This window comes from Papio anubis, chromosome 3 (assembly GCF_008728515.1).
Source record: "Papio anubis isolate 15944 chromosome 3, Panubis1.0, whole genome shotgun sequence".
NCBI classification, from domain to species: domain Eukaryota; kingdom Metazoa; phylum Chordata; class Mammalia; order Primates; family Cercopithecidae; genus Papio; species Papio anubis.
This window is the reverse complement of record NC_044978.1, coordinates 20,897,163-20,915,146: the sequence shown is the minus strand read 5'-3', so window position 1 is coordinate 20,915,146 and position 17,984 is coordinate 20,897,163. Positions and strand designations below refer to the sequence as shown.

Here is a 17,984-nt window from a genome sequence, read left to right as displayed (position 1 = left end):
AACTCCCATCCCCGTGAGACAAGCAGAGATAAAAGGCATCTGGAGAAATCCTCTAGCATGAATGATACAGAAAAAAAACAAGTGACCTTCCTAAAAGGGAACTTTGAGAAAATGGATTTGCAAAGAGAGGAAAATGTAAAACAAAACAAAACAAACAAAATATCTCTTAAAGGATATAAGGAAATCATTCCACCCAAGAAATAAAAATGAAAAGCTAGAAAAAAAAAAAAAAAGAGAGGGAGGACACTTGAGAAACAGAGTTCTTGAAATGAAAACGTTCATAGCCGAAATGAAACTTGAGCAAATGTCCCACAAAGTACAGCAAAATGACAAAGAAGGGATGTAAGAGAGAAAAGGCAACAAAATTAGAGATGTAGAGCCGAATAACTGGGATTCCAGAAGGAGAGAAGAAAGAAGAGGCAAGAGACAGGATTATCAATGAAATCGTTTTTTTAAAGTTCCCCCAACTGAAAGTTATCCGTTTCCAGATGGAAAAATCCACTGATTGCACAACATATGGAATAAACCCAAAGCCAAGCGCATCATCATGAAATTCAGAATTTCCGGGACAAGGAGGTCATTTTACAAGTGTCGAGGGAGAAAACATCAGGTTATATACAAACCAGCAAGATGCAAATAGCGTAGGCCTTCTCAGCAGTCACACTAGACACAAAGAGACAATGAAGCAAGAACTTCAAAATTGTGAAGAAAATTACCTACAACTGGGAATTCTGCCCCTAGGCAAAACTTCATGTGGAAATCTAGCAGAGATATTTTCAGACTTGTAAGGTCCCCAGAATTTTCCTCTGGAACGCGACAGTGTGCTCCACCACAGCAAGAGAATTCACCCAGAAAGGGCAAGATGTGGAGGTGGGGCACTGGAAGCAGGAGATCACATCGAAGCAAGAGGCAAAGGGCACCCCCAGGAGGGTGACAGTTGTGCATCAGGAATGAAGGGCAAGTTCAGATTGGAGCCGCGTGTCTCGAGAGACAAATGCAGTGAGGCTTTTGTCATTAGGAGGTTCATTGCCTTTGCCTGTCTTTTATTTGGATGACAGAATAGCAGGGCGGTAAGCCTGACCCAAAAACCTCATCTCTACTTGGGCTGTCCTGCTCTCCCCTCCATGGACTGTCACCTGGATCAGCTGGACACACTCATTTTACCCCCACAGAAGCATTCTGCTTTGACTCGGGCCTGACATCTAGAAGTTGGCCATGTTGAGTTTAATTAACCATCTATGCCTGAGGTTGCAATTTTTAAAATTTTTACAATCAGACCTTGGTGATGACCTTGAGCAGTAGGATATAAATAACTCCCAAATGCTTAGCGTTTCAATAGTGGAACACTAGGCATAAATGGGTAAAAAACAGAAAATACCAGCAATCTCATTGCTGGATATATACCCAAAAGAAAGGAAGTCAGTATATCGAATAGATAACTGCACTCCCATGTTTGTTGCAGCACTATTCGCAATAGTTAAGATCTGGAAGCAACCTAAGTATCCATCAACAGATGCATGGCTAAAGGAAATGTGGTACCTATACTCAATGGAGTACTATTCAGTCATAAGAAGGAATGAGATCCTGTCATTTGCAACAACATGGATGGAACTGGAGCTCATTATTTTAAGTGAAATAAGCCAGACACAGAAAGACAAACATCCCATGTTCTCACTTATTTGTGTGATCTAAAAATCAAAACAGTAGAAGGATGGTTACCAGAGGCTGGGAAGGGTATTGAGGGGCGGTGGGGGTGGGGGGTGCAGATGGTTAATGGGTACAAAAATATAGTTAGAAAGAATAAGACCTAGTATTTGATGGCACAACAGGGTGACTGTAGTCAATAAGAAATTAATTGTACATTTAAAAATAACTAAACGAATGTAATTGGATTGTTTAATTGGCGCATAATTGGACTGAATAACTAAAAGGATAAATATTTGAGGGGAAAGATAGCCATTCTCCATGATGTGATTATTTCATACTGCATGCCCGTATCAAAACATGTCATGTACCAAATAAATATACATACTTTCTATGTAACCACAATTTTTTTTAATTTAGAAAAAGAAACAAAATACGGAGATGCCATCTCCAGCAATAACTGTATTCCTGCTGAATGCCCACATGAGACTCCACCAGACTGCCCCACTGAGTGAGCCTTGTATTTCCCGGACTCACTCAAGACCTTACCCACTGACTGCCCCATGGGGCTTTTGGAAACTTTCAAGGACACTGAATCTAGCTGATGGTCCAAGATGGTTCTTGGGATCTTTTTCCTAACAGTGACAAGGTTACCTTTTCTTTAATCAACCAAGATTTGTGCTCACTACTCAATTTTTTTAAACTAAAGAATGCATTTTTTAAGGATATGGTAAACACATAAAGAAAATCAAAGGAATTATCTCAAAGGAGAAGGAAAATAAAATTGGGGAGAGCCTATGAGGTATTTCTAAAGCACTGGAAATGTCTTATTTCATAGACTTGAGCATAGATACACAGGGGTTCATTTCACTGTTATTCCTTAAATGGTACATTTTAAATATCCTTCTTTATATATGATATTAACTACAATTGACAATTTTTAAAAATCCTTTGCAATTTTTTTTTTTTTCTGAGAGAGTCTTGCTCTGTTGCCCAGGCTGCAGTGCAGTGGCACAATCTTGGCTCAGTGCAACTTCTGTCTTCCAGGTTCAAGCGATTCTCCTGCTTCAGCCTCCCAAGTAGCTGGAATTACAGGTATCTGCCACCACGCCCGGCTAATCTTTGTATTTTTAGTAGAGATGGGGTTCTGCCATGTTGGCCAGTCTAGTCTTGAACTCCTGACCTCAGGTGATCCACCCACCTCAGCCTCCCAAATTGCTAGGATTACAGGTGTGAGCTACCGTGCCCAGCCTCCTATACAAATATTGATACAAGCATTGCATTTATCCACACCGGATTTCATCTTGTTGATTTTAGCTCAGAGTTCTTTCTTACCAACTGTGTTAGCCAAACCATGTGGTTTGAAAGGTAAAAGCTGGATTTGTTTTTTAGTTACTTGGGACAAAATTAAACATAGTTGCAAAGGAAGCCATTTATGAAAATGTCCCCTTATTACCCAGGGGACCCAGTAATCTTATCCTTGCTGCCTCATCATTTTATGAGTTTCCACAAACAAAATGGTATTTATTTGTATTTAACCAAGTGTTAAGTAGGTCCAGGAACTTGAATACAATTCAGGGTTGCCTTCTGGGAGGTATTGCTGTGACTTTGTAATTTTTAGGTAACTGTAAAGAACAGAATTTATCACCAGTAAAAACATTTCCTGATCTAGTGATTTATTAAATGCCCTCAAATCAAAACCTTAGGAAATCCAAACATGGGAAAATTAGATTAAAATGCATCATAATTAAGGTTACTAATAACTATAAAATTTTCCACTTATACTGGAGACAGTTTCTTTAGTACAGATAAGTAAGTAACTCCCTTTATGTGACATAAGCAGTCATTTTCTGATTTCCATTCCTTACTAAAATTTATTTTACAGATGTCTTATACGTCTTTGTTCAAGTAAGATGCTACCAGATGAAAATCCAGTATTATAACCTGGCTCATCTCATTTCCTCATGACTTTCTTCATTTTTATAATGTCAGAACCATACAAGCTATGATGCTGCTTTCTCTCAATAAAATGTGAGCCTCTTGTCACTGTCGGATGAAATTTTCCTTGGGAAGAAAAGCGAGTACCCTTTGGGACGTTGTATTAAAATTTTATCTAGTTAAAAGAATTATCTAGTAAAAATTGCTGTGACATTTCAATGCATGACGATCACTAAGAGAACATCCCAGTGTTTTTTATTTTTCTATTTTTGTTCTTTAAGTCTGTAATTTTTCTAAATGTTCCATGTGTCGTGAACTTTATACAGGCATATACCTTATTTATGCCTGGAAGTATTCCTACAAAATCATACTCAATGAATTCCACTCAATCAACTTTGAAACACACAAAGGAAGCCTGTAGGAAAATTGGTCTTACTGAGAATTCCTTTAGAAAATAGTCTTTTTACAAAGGAAGTGGTTTTTTCCTTCATCTAAATTTCATGCATGCATTTATTTAAAAATAATTATAGGAAGCCTACCATGTGTGAGATGCTAAGAATATGGCCATGAACAAAAGTTGTTTCTGCACTCAGAGGTTATATTTCAGGGAACCAGAAACTAACAAACTAATTACACAATAAATTATTTAACAGGTTGAGGTGGCACATAGTCCCAACTACTCAGGAGGCTGAGGCAGGAGGATTGCTTGTGCCCAGGAGTTCAAGGCTGCAGTGAGCTATGATTATGCCACTTCACTCCAGCCTGGGCAACAGTGAAACCCCTGTTTCTAAGAAAGATTTTAAAAATAAAATAAAACAAAAATGCACCAGCTTTATTTGATTTTGTGATTGTCTTCTACTATCTGCTAAAATCTCCCACTAGAGGCCTGGGCAACAGAGCAAGACCCTACCTTTATGAGTCAATCAACAAATAGATAGATATTATTTAATTACAGTTGTGATGATATTATTTGTGATAGATATTATTTAATTACAGTTGTGATGTCTCCAAAAAAAGTTTACCATCCTAAAATTGCTTTTAGGTGGCAAAACTGTTGAAGTCTAATTTAAAAAAAGGATTCTCTGAGAAAGTAATGTTTGTGGGGAAACATAAGACTGCGTAGGAGAGTGCTAAGTACTCTGGGAGGAGTCAGGGCTTAGAAACTTATCAGAGTGTGGCTTCACAAGGAGCTGCCCCGGAGCCCATGTGCCCAGTGCTCAGAAGGTGATGATGTGCGAGGCACAGAAGGAGCCTAACTATGCAGGGACCTAATTATGCAGGGCTTCAGAGACCACGTTAAAATTTTTTATTTTATCCTCAAAGTCATGGAAGGATGGGAGGATAATAAAATTTCATTCTTATTAAGAGAGCCCTCTGATTTAGAAGGGGCAGCTGTATATTTATCCTCGGGTTTTCTGAAAATGGCATGACTAAAAGAACCACAAAGTCACAGAAGCATCAGAAGGAATTCTTTACAAGTCATCAAGATCATTGCTCTAAAACCACTTTATATTATCCCTACGGAATAAAATTGTATGGCGTTTTTAAATGTAGGTTTCAAGGCACAGAATTATGTCTATGTTTATAGTTGAAGCATCCTCAGGCATTGAACTGGCAAGGACATTTTTCTCAGTGTTCCCAGCACCTCTGTCTTTCCAGGTGTAGAGGATTCAAGGTTGAGAGAAGTGCTTTCCAGAGAATGCTAAGCCCTGGGAGGTTAGTCCAGGGACGTAAGCCCTGGTTGTCCAGGCAGGAAGTGCCCAGGTGTTACTGAACGCTGAGAAACCTTCACCACTCTCAGTAGCATCTGCGAAGGGAGAAGTGACTGAGCACTGCCTGAAGCCCACTGCTCCAAACCTCGTAAGAAGGGGCTATTAAGCATGTCCACATTATAATGTACTCTCAACTCAGCTTATGTCCTATTCCAAGGTGTCTTATACCTTAGAGGACATATAGTCCTCCCCTTGTGCAGATGAATAATTCTCGTGAATCATTTGGATAATGAGATTAATTATAGTTTTTTCAGCATCGGGAAACTCCATTGCCTGACTTAAATCTTTCATTACCTCACTTTACATAAGATTTCTTGTGTTCTGAACTAGGAAAAATGCAGAACAACTAGAGAGGCTTTGTGCTCTAGACAAAAAAGAGCATCAGCCAGGTGTGGTGGCTCACGCCTGTAATCCCAGCACTTTGGGAGGCTGAGGTGGGTAGATCACCTGAGGTCAGGAGTTCGTGATCAGCCTGACCAACACGGTGAAACCCTGTCTCTACTAAAAATACAAATATATATATATATATATATATATATATATTAGCTGGGCATGGTGGTGTGCACCTGTAATTCCAGCTACTTGGGAGGCTGAGGCAGGAGAATCACTTGAACCTGGGAGGCAGAGGTTGCAGTGAGCCAAGATAGCACCATTGCACTCCAGCCTGGGCGACGAGTGAAACTCCATCTCAAAAAGAAAGAAAAAAAGAACATGCATGTGGGAGACTGGATGCCGACCTTCAGCATTTTGGCTCTAGCATTAATTAGCCAGGACCCTGAGAGAATCCCTTTGAACACCCAGGATTCATTGATATTGAGCCTGAAGCAATGAGGGATTTCACCTAATCAATCTCTTACAGCACTGATCTTGTATTTCCCCTTCTATGGCTAACCACACTTTTAACTCATTCTGTAACCATATGCATTCAATTTAAAAATTCCCAATCCCTTGTACCTTTCCAGAGACATCTCACTTTCCAAATGATTCATCTGACGTGAAGCTCCAGCTTGAATTATTTCCACACTTTCTATCTTCCTCTTCAAATGGAAAGCCAAGAACTGTGTAGAGTACAGTCGAAAAACACAGGATTACTTCATGCTGTCTCTGTTATCTTATTGTGTTCCTTCTATTCAGTGAACTTTTTAATCAAATCATCGCTATATGCCCTGCATGTATCCACATCTCTCAAACATTTATCTGGAAACCCTTTTCTTAATATGTCAATCACTCAGGACTCGTTGATAATTATTGAGCCAGGAACTGTCCTGTGGGGCAGTATTTTTAAACTGCTGCTCACGGCCCATGAAGGTGGATGGCAACCGCCATGTTATAAAAGTAGAATAAAACTAGTAGCATGCACCTTGTGTAATAACTTTAAATATTCTTTTGTGAAACTTTTATGTCCATTATGTGTGTGTGTGTGTGTGTGTGTATGTATGTATATGTACCTATCCTATACATGTGACTGGGTTAGACATAAAATGTATCTCTCTGTGGATTTCAATCAAAAATGTTTGAAACCTATCTTTTTAGGACACAGTTCTCTATACTTTTCTGAAGATAAAAAATAATCTGGAAAGGGCATTAAAAAAAAAAAAAAGAACCCTTGGCCTCAACCCAGATCCACTAAATTAGAATCTCTAGGGGAGAGGAGGGTTCTGTGTAATCAATATATTTAATCAGTGAGTGCTCCAGGTGATTCTTCCCATCAAACAAGTTTGGAAAATACCACCATGAAAGACTCAAGATTCAAAAAGTTAACAAGAATCTCCACCCGATCTTATAAATAGCCATGTCTCCCCATCCCAACCAGAATAACTCAATCTTATTGAGGAATTAAGGCATATCTAATACAAATGTTAATAATGTTATAGCTACATCCTTGAGTGTATACCAAAGGCCACATGTAAGATAGAAATAAAATTAGAGTAATGCAGAGTCCTGCCTATTTCAGAGTTGCCAATTCATTTTTCTATCCTTTAGTTTTTCTTCATTGTTTTAAACAGAAATCACTGATTTAAAAATATCAAAATAGTTTAAATATACATTCTGCTTCATAGTTTTGACATGTTTTTGTATTTATTTTTGTCACATTTTGAATTGGTAAGTATCATAATACATAAATACATAGAAGATACATGATTATATGTTATGGGAAAATAATTCTAAGTATTTATGGGATAAAATGCAAGCTTTTGACATATGTATACTTGTAGAATGATTAAGCTAATTAACATATCCATTACCTCAAATACTTATCATTTCTCTTTAAAATACTCTCTGTTAGCTATCTTAAGATATACAGTACATTATTGTTGGCTGGGTGTGGTGGCTCACGCCTGTAATCCCAGCACTTTGGGAGGCCGTAGCGGGCAGATCACGAGGTCAGGAGTTCGAGACCAACCTGGCCAACATGGTGAAACCCCATCTCTTCTAAAGATACAAAAAATTACCTGGGTGTGGTGGCACTTACCTATAATCCCAGCTACTCGGGAGGCTGGGGCAGGAGAATTGCTTGAAACCGGGAGGTGGAGGTTGCAGTGAGCCAAGATCACGCCAGTGTAGTGCTACAACCTGGGTGACAGAGCGAGACTCTATGTCTCAAAAAAAGAAAAAAAGAAAAAAGATATACATTACATTATTATGAACTATAGTCACCATGAACCTATTCCTCCTGACTAATTGAAATTTTGTACCCTTTGACCAATGTCTCCCCTTCTTCTGTCCACCACACACCCCTCTCTGATTAACCATCTTTCTACTTTACATTTCTTTTAGATTCCACACATAAGTAAGATCATGCAGTATTTGTCTCTCTGTGCCTGGCTTATTTCACTTAGCATAATTGTCCTCTAGCTTAATCTATGTTGTCTCAAATGACAGAATTTCCTGATTTTTTTTTTTTTTTTTTTTTTTGAGACGGAGTCTTGCTCTGTTGCCCAGGCTGGAGTGCAGTGGCCGGATCTCAGCTCACTGCAAGCTCCGCCTCCCGAGTTTATGCCATTCTTCTGCCTCAGCCTCCCGAGTAGCTGGGACTACAGGCGCCCGCCACCACACCTGGCTAGTTTTTTATATTTTTTAGTAGAGACAGGGTTTCACCGTGTTAGCCAGGATGGTCTCGATCTCCTGACCTCAGGTTCCGCCCATCTCAGCCTCCCGAAGTGCTGGGATTACAGACTTGAGCCACCGCGCCTGGCCAATTTCCTGATTTTTTAAGGCTGAATAGTATCGCATTGTACATATATGCCACATTTTTTCATCCATTCATCCACTGATAAATACTTCCATTGTTTTCATACCTTGGCTATTGTAAATGATGCTTCAACAAACATGGGAATGTAGATATTTCTTCAACATGCAGATTTTAATTCTTTGGCAATATAGCCAGAAGTGGGATTGCTGGATCATACCTCATAACTTTACACCATTGAGTTACGGTGTTTTCCCAGTTCCCACAATGCATCTTGTGAGAGGGGACATTTGCCTGATGGAGATGCTACGGTGAGCAGAGGTGAGCCTGCCTGAGTTTACACCTTCCCTCCCTATGACACCACAGCTGCCTATTTTATGGGATGTGGTCTTAACGTGCTTATTATTTATAGAGATACAGTATTGAAATTATAAAGCACAGTATATAACCTGGATTCAGGATTTCAATAGATTAATTTTTCATTTTGCTCTGATCAACACTACAGAAAGCAAAAGTAAATATTCCGGTAATATTGAACCCAACTGGCTTTGTTTTCCACCTGGGTCAACACTGGGAACGCTAGAAAATTCTGTAACGTGTTATCTGTATAAGTCCACAATCATACTGGGCACAACACGTTGTCCTTTAAAGGTCTAATTTGATCATAAAATTTAAAAACATAACTTGTGTTACTCAGTGGTGAGACATGAAATGAGCTATCAAAGTCAGCGGCCATCACCATGAGTCTGATGAGATCCAATGTTGCAGTATATAATACTACCTGCTGCATTATAACCCAGCATCCACATGACAGTGCCCAAAAAAGTATTCCAGGTGTTTGTGAAAATTACCCAGTGTTTTCCACTACTTCTAGCATAGGAAGTCTTGAGTGGTACCATCATTTCAGGAAAAAAGGGGAAGAAATTGTTTTATTTGAAACAAAACAGCGACGTTATTAAGAACTCAAAGTCTCAGGCCAGGCGCCATTGGCTCACGCCTGTAATCCTAGCACTTTGGGACTCTGAGGCAGGGGGATCACCTGAGGTCGGGAGTTTGAGACCATATGACCAAAATGGAGAAACCCCGTCTCTACTAAAAACACAATATTAGCTGGGTGTGGTGGCACCTGCCTGTAATCCCAGCTACTCAGAAGGCAAAGGCAGGAGAATTGCTTGAACCTGGGAGGCGGAGGTTGCAATGAGCCGAGATTGCGCCATTGCACGCCTGCCTGTTTAACAAGAGTGAAACTCCTCTCAAAAAAAAAAAAAACCTCGAAGTCTCTTGTAATTGAAATACAGGCCATTGAGCTCTCTTGAGATTGCTGTACTTTGTGGTGTTTTTCATATATTGATGCCTATGCATATAATGATGCCTGTGCATTTATGCTATAACTGGACAACAGAAATATCCAGTTATGTAAGGGATAGATTAGTTCAGGTTAAGTGTATATATTTTTAACGTATTATTTTTAATTATAACTTTTGAGATATTTCATATCTATATGTTTTTCATATATAGATATGAAAAATATATATATAACCTGAAATAATCTATCCCTTTATATAACTGGGTATTTCTGTTGTCTCTTTGTAACAAGTTTTAGTGTATAGATACAAGCTGAAATATATTGTCTCTGTTTTAAAATTGAAGCTTCATGAAAATTTTTAATTATTTAAAAGATAGAGAACCGTATACCTGTTTGTACCTTTAAAAATTTGTACATTGTATTTGTATTACCTATTCAAAAAAATAAAATTTTTTAAATGGTAGAGAGAAATCTTAAGAATAAAGAAAAAGAAGACAATTCAGGAAACATTCAATTTTGCTTTTACAGACTCCGTAGGAGGGGTTGCAAAACTATCAAGACAAATAGGAGAAAAAGACCAAAAAGATCCTGTCTTTGTGATTATAGGATCATTACAGTAGATCAAATATGTGGTCAATTTCTTAAAACACTGCATAATGAACTAGAATTTTAATTTCTTCAGAAGTCTGAAATAAACTTTTAATTTTTAATCACCTAAAAATTTTAATTCTATATTATATTTCCTACTTCCACCTTATATTTCAAAACAATTTTGCCAAATAGTTTCTGGCAAACATTTTTGCTTGCAGCTGACTTAACTGCCTTTTTAAGACTGCACAATGTTGAAGGAAAGAGAGAAGGAGGACTTAAAAAACTATCCCATTGTCATGTGGGCATTAAGGGTGTAAACTTTTGGAGTTAGAATAGACCTGATGATTTTCTAATTCAAGTCTAATTCATGTAAAAGATGTGTCTCAACCCCTTAATAAGATTACAGACAACTCAAGAGCAGGAACCATTAATTATATCTGTAGCTATAAAGTATTAAGACAGTGTACTCTTAAAAATGCTTAACAAGTAGATAGATGACTGTAAAAGCTTCTAGGAGCTGTTCATGGATGAAGATTCCAGACTTTATCTCAAAAAATTTTCTTGACATCTCACCACCTTTCCTTAACAAGTCTTTCCATTCATGTAACCTACCTTCTTCCCTCTTGCTGCAATTAGGAACCATTTGTTCTTATTGTTCTTCAAGAAAGATGTGGAATGTTTGAGCAACTTCTTCCTGATTTTAATGTCTTTGCATTTATGATACCTATCACAGTGTTTTACTTAAATTCGCATTTTTGGTTTTTGGTTTTTTTTTTCCTTTTGAGACAGAGTTTCATTCTTGTTGCCCAGGCTGGAGTGCAGTGGCCCGATCTTGGCTCACTGCAACCTCTGCCTCCTGGGTTCAAGCAATTCTCCTGCCTCAGCCTCTCAAGTAGCTGGGATTACAGGTACCTGCCACCAAGCCTGGCTAATTTTTTATATATATATTTTTAGTAGAAATGGGGTTTCACCATGTTGCCCAGGTTAGTCTTGAACTCCTGACCTCAAGTGATCCGCCTGCCTCGGCCTCCCAAAGTGCTGGGATTACAAGCATGAGCCACTGCTCCTGGCCTTAAATTAGCATTTAAATGGATGAATACTTAATATAGATTTCATTGCCCTTTACTTTTTTTATTATGGTTAAAGAAGCATATAACATGAAATCTACCTTCTTAAATTTTTAAGTATACACTACAGTATTGTTAACTATATGCTTAATGTTGTGCAGCAGATGTCTAGAACGTTTTCGTCTTGCATGACTGAAATTCTATGCCCACTGAACAGCAACTGCCATTCCTCCTTGCCTCCAATGCTTGGCAACCAGCATTCAACTTTCTGCTTCTAAGAGTATGACTAGTTTAGATACCTCTTAAGTGGAATTTTGCAATATTTCTCCTACTGTCATTGCCCTTTACTTTTACCTCAATGAAATCATTTAGGTTCAATGTAGAACATAAAATTAATAATAGAACATAAAGAATAAACTAAGTTTTTCACACCCCATTTAAACATCAAATTGAATAATATGCTGAAAGAATAAGGTGTGTATTTTTACAACTCTCGCAATTTTAAACCTGTATTAATATATCTTAGAAATGAGTTGACCTTGAGCTACGCTACAATGCTAACCTCTCAAAAGCTTATAGTCACCGTAGTCCTTAGATCTTTCCTAAGGAACAAAACATTTTGACACAGAAGAATCCTTGCATTTTAGCTTTTAACAAAATCTCAAGCAGTCTGTTAACCAGACTACCATCAGCATCATCAGAAATGGGGATAAGTAAAGGCTTTGGTGGGTGCGGCCAGGGGGTTGATAAAACCTAAGAATAGAGTAAGAAATGGAGTGAAACTCAATGATGCCTATAGGCCATATTACCTGGTAATACAAAAAAAATGCATGTTTGACCCAATAACATGACATTAAAAACTATATAGTTTGATAATACCTGGACAAATTTTGAAATGATAGATAACATGAATTTTTTTCTAGAATCAAATACAACGAACTGCATTTGCCTTTGAAGAGTGAGATTATTAAGGGATATTAGGTATATAAAGGGAATTCAATTATCAAGAGAAACATTTACACTTTATACTTTATTGTTTATTTTCTTTTGCACTTATTTTGATTTCTAGGTAAAATATTAAAATATTTAAAGCTCTCTCCAATAGACAATTTTTTTTTTTTAAACATAGCACTTTTACCTACAGTTAGTACTTTTTTTATTTCAGGGTTTAAAACATAAAATGTTTTGAAACAGGTTTGCTAATTTGGTCTGAAACATTTGGTCTGAAACGTTTGATCTGAAACATTTGCTCTTAGAAGAATGTTAGTGAACGAGATTTCTCTTATCAAATTCTATGAGTTAGCTGCTGCAACACAGAGCATCCCAAAATTTAGTTGCTTAAAGCAGCAACCATAATTCTGTGGGCGAACTATTTGGCTTGGCCTCAGCTGGGCGGTTTTTGTGGTCTGTGCCAGGCTGGGCTGACTGCAGCTGGGCTCTCTCAGTGCGGCCGTGGTCAGCTGCCAGGATGACTAGGAATGAGTCAGTTAGTCTAGGATGGTCTCTCTTGGAAGGGCTTATGTCTGCTCCATATGGTCTCTTCCTCCTACAAGCTACCACAGCCTTGTTCACCTAAGGGTCCATCAGGGTTCCAAGAGATGGAGCAGAAGCAGGTCAGGCCTCTCAAGGCTCAGAATTGGCCAACAACATCACTTTCACCACATTCTAGGCTAAAGCAACTCACAGGGCCAGCCCAGGTTCAAGGGATGGGGAAATAGACTCTGCCACTTGATGGATTTGCAGAGGCACATTACAAAGAGGCATGTCTACAAAGGAAGGAGTAATTGCAGCCATTATTACTAAAAAATCTACAATACACGGCCTCATGCTACCCCAAAAATATGTGACTAACCGATGGAATAACTTTGTGGGAATCCAAAATCGATCACTTTTCTTAACATTTGCCCGTATAATTGTCTTTATTTTACTGGTACAATTTAAGCAATTATTCAACTAGTAAAACTAATTAATACTCTAGATATAGCTTCCTTTAATGGTAACAGCTAACACTGGCTATGAAGCATTTGCTATATGCCAGGCAATGTCTTAAAGCACAATATGTCATACATATTGTGGTGGTTAGGGTTTGGAGTCTGGAGCCCAACTCAGTTTGAATCCCTATGTTAGTATTTATTAGCTGTATGACTTGGGCAAGTGAATTAACCTTATTGTGCTTCCATTTTCTACCTATAAAATGGGCTAATAATAAACTTACATAACTCATAAGATTGACATGATGATTAGATTTAATCTGTGTTAAGTGCTGGTAACAATACCTAGTGTATGGTAAGGGTTATATAGCTGTCAGTTCTTGTTGTTATTGTCGTCATCGTCATCATCATCCCCCTCACAATAACCCTGTGATAGTTAACTTTGTGTGTCATGTATGACTAATACAAACTTTGTGAGGTAGCTTCTATTATTGTCTCCATTTTATAGAGAAGAACATTGAAGTTCAGGGAGACCGACCAAAGTCACAAAGGCAAGATGTGGCAGGGCCCTCATTCAAGCCCAGGCAGCTGTTTTGAGTCTGGGCTTTTCATGCCCTGCAACACTGCCATGCCATTTAATAGTACGTTCCAGAATAGTTGTCTACAGGTCAAACATATACAGGTCATGTTCTTTTTTCCCCTGTGGTCAGCATTTCAGAAGAGCTTTATTTTCCCCACTACTTAGTTTGCAGCTGAGCAGACAGATATAAGAGGTAGCTATATGTACAGAAAGAACTCTGACATGCAATGAACTTAACTCCTACATGCAAAGTACAGAGTTACACACTTGCAGACATCTCATTTTATCTTCACAGGTAACCCATTAGGTATGTATTATCCCCATTTTATAGACTAGGACACCGAGACTGCTCTTGTCCAACATCACAAAGAGTGGGTCTACCTCCAAAGCTTTTTCTGCTAGGCAGAATTGCTAAATTAAATGTAGAGAGATTCTATCACAAACACTTTTGTAAAGTGAATCCGTAATAATCATTACCTAATTTGTTTGTTGAGGAAAGGCAGAGGGTCTCACTTCTTAAAAAGTGACTTCATGGTTAAACTCTGATGAATGATTCTGTTCTCTTCACTTCCAGAGGAGATTTGCACCCTGGTTATCGCTGAGACTTTCCCTGAAGATGCAGGGATCTTTACATGTTCAGCAAGAAATGATTATGGATCAGCAACCAGCACTGCCCAGCTGGTTGTCACCTCAGGTATGTGAGGAGTAAAAACGACGACTGGGTTCTGTTCCCCAGCACCAGTGTGGTTGGTCACAGCAGAAGGGGACTGTCCCGGCCAGGTGTGGTGGCTCACGCCTCTAATCCCAGCACTTTGGGAGGCCAAGGCAGGCGGATCATTTGAGGTGAAGAGTTCGAGACCAGCCTGGCTAACGTGGTGAAACCCTGCCTCTACTAAAAATACAAAAATTAGCCAGGTATGGTGGTGTGTGCCTGTAATCCCAGCTACTCTGGAGGCTGAGGCTGGAGAACCACTTGAACCCAGAAGGTGGAGGTGGCAGTGAGCCGAGATCGTCCCACTGCACTCCAGCCTGGGTGACAGAGTAAGACTCTGTCTAAAAAAAAAAAAAAAGAAAGAAAGAAAGAAAAAAGAAAGGGACTGTCCCAGGAAGAGAGCTCAGCTCAGCCTTCAGGAATGCTGGCCACTCGAGGAGTCACCCTAACAATCTAAGTTTCATGGTGGAACAAAGGCTTTAGGGGAGGGGAGGAGAGGGAGTGAGGTAGAGATGATAAACAAAAAGATAATGATCGTGTAGCAACTGAACACACATGGAGCTTTCTTTAACATCGTGCAGTCTTGGTCTTGGAAACAATGGAGCTGGTTTCCTAACATCCTCCTGCTAATCTAGAATCATATTCACATTGGAAAGCCACCTCTACATCAGAGGTGCAGTCACTTTCTCAGCAGTGCCAACACATGAGATCTGGAGATACTTGTACAAATAAGCCATTGTCCAATCCACTACTGAAACTTCGGAAAAGGTAATACAAGATAAGCCTTCTTGTATAAAATGTAATACAAGATAAACCCAGAGAAGCTGTAAAGGCCTTCGAACTCAAATTTCATTGATAGTGTATATCAAGGATAGTATATAACTAATATGAAAAAGAAAGCAACGTATTATTGAAGCCAGTTTTCAAAAATACGTGAATATTTTCTAAACTCAAAAACTTACCACTAGGGAAGGGAATGTGAAAAAGTTTTTTTTTCTTTTATTTTTATTTGACTGTTTTCTACAGTTACTAATGAGTGTTAGCTTACTTTAATTGCCTCATCTCTGCCATTCATCTTAAAGATATCTTTAAAATATGTTTTTGACCAAGCCTGGCACATAATGTGCATAGTAGGGAATCAATAAATGGGTCATTCGTTGAATGATACACACTTGGAGATAACAACTGAATTGTACTTGGATTCCTTCAGAAGAGCAAGAACTTGGTGCTAGGTGGCAGTAGAGACACAACCAAAACTTATTTAGGGACCTTAGAGTGGCAATTATAAATGCTTTTTCATCTTAATTACTAACAGAAATGGGAGAATCATCTTACATGGGAAATGGTTTCTATGAAAGACTACTGTAAGTGCTGAAAGAAACCTAAGTGTCAGGATCGGAGTTACAGAGCAAGGAGGACCCCGGCGTTTTGATTTCGAGTTGGCGTCAACACTGTCCCATCAAATGGCCACAGCAGGAGTGCAGTGCTTAAACAATATGGCCAAAACCCTGGGCTCTATGAGTCTGAGAGGCAAAAATTTGTGTGTAATATTTTCCATTTGTTTCTGCGGTATATCTGCTATAGGTCAAACATAATCAACAAATATTTTATTTTTGAACTTTTTGTTTACCTCAATAAGCATTTTTGAGTGCACGCCAGGAGCTCTGCTGGGCTCTGGGCAAGGTGCAGAATCTAAAAAAGACGTGATGTCAAGATGCTTTCAGCCTATTGAGGGCAACAAATAAAAATCTCTTTCGTACTGAGTTATAGTTGGAGCAATCATCTAATATGGAAAAAAAATATTTTTATGAGATGATGAAATTTTACTTGGACCCTGAGCTTTACTTCCCTAGGTTTAGATGAATAGCCACATAAAACCTTTACAGCTTGAGCCAATTTGAGTAATGACAGCTAGGATTTTCAGTCGGGCCCATGGACCAAAACGTGAGAGGACAAAGCATTATTAGTTGCTACTGTTTGTGTTGTCATTTTTTATTTATTTATTTATTTATTTATTTATTTATTTATTTATTTATTTATTTTTTGCCAAGTTCTATCTTTAGCTCTTGTTTGAAATTGTTAGGATTCGGTAGCCGGGTTCCCCACACGTGAGCTCAGTCAGGAAATGAAACGGTAGCAGTCACTCAAAACAAGCTTGAAAGAACCAGGCCCTCCAGCTGGCAGTGCTTCTGCATCAGATGAGAGCAGCGCAATCACCTCTTCTTTAACAACTTCACACAACACAGGGATTCTCAGAAGACTGACAGTGTGAAATCACTTGTTGAACTAGTAGCATCTTCTTATGTTTTTCCTCTTTCCCCTTCCTCAGCCAACACCGAAAACTGTAGTTATGAGTCAATGGGAGAATCCAACAATGATCACTTCCAGCACTTTCCACCTCCCCCTCCAATCTTGGAGACAAGTTCCTTGGAATTGGCTTCAAAGAAACCATCTGAGATGCAGCAGGTGAACCACCCTGAGTTAGGCCTGAGCAGGGCAGCCCTTCAAATGCAATTCAATTCTGCTGAGAGGGAAACGAACGGAGTCCATCCCAGCCATGGAGTAAATGGACTGATTAACGGCAAAGCTAACAGTAATAAATCTCTTCCAACACCAGCTGTCCTGCTTTCACCCACTAAGGAGCCACCACCTCTGCTTGCCAAACCAAAACTGTGAGTATTTCTGCATGGTTTTATAATAATTTCCATACCCCTGTTACATTTCCTTTCTGGTGAGAAAAAACTTTTGCCTGGACTCAACTATGTGGCAAGTTGTCCTTGACTCATGTGACCTTTGCTGCCAAGCGGTATCCTTCAACAATAGAAAAGATACCTAAAAATAAAGAAGGGAAATGAAAAGCTTAGTGAAATCTGCCCTTTGCTGAAAGCTGTGACTTGGTTACAGCTATGAAAATATCTGTGCCCGGTGTGGGCTTCCAGCATACAGCTAAGGATGTAGCCACTCCCCGGAGGCCATGGAAAAGGGGGATCTACTTTGAGCCCTTTATTAAAAGCATTTCCAAAAGTGGGTGTAAGTACTTTACATTTGTTACTTTAAATATTAAGTATCAGTAAGGAGGTCTGATATCGGCAAGCAGGGAAAGACTAAAAGCTGAGGCTGGAAATTCAGGGTGCAGATCCTGGCAGGGCAATAAAACCGGAGGTAAGCAGGCTTGTGGGCAAGAAGAGCGCCTTTCACAACACAGGCTACTTGGCTTGGAATTCCATGGAACTGCATATTTCCATGAATACCA

General features: G+C 39.0%; 1 protein-coding gene across 12 annotated transcripts in view; it reads left to right on the top strand.

Moving 5' to 3' along the window:
* Nucleotides 1-17,984, top strand: part of PALLD (palladin, cytoskeletal associated protein) — a 431,565-nt gene that overhangs the window by 200,553 nt on the left and 213,028 nt on the right. For all 12 annotated transcript variants that reach the window (XM_009207837.4, XM_031663997.1, XM_009207835.4 and 9 more), the window contains 2 exons: nucleotides 14,594-14,713; nucleotides 17,061-17,403. In XM_009207837.4, the coding sequence (XP_009206101.1) occupies nucleotides 14,594-14,713; nucleotides 17,061-17,403 (463 nt within the window). The remainder of the gene's footprint in view (nucleotides 1-14,593; nucleotides 14,714-17,060; nucleotides 17,404-17,984) is intronic.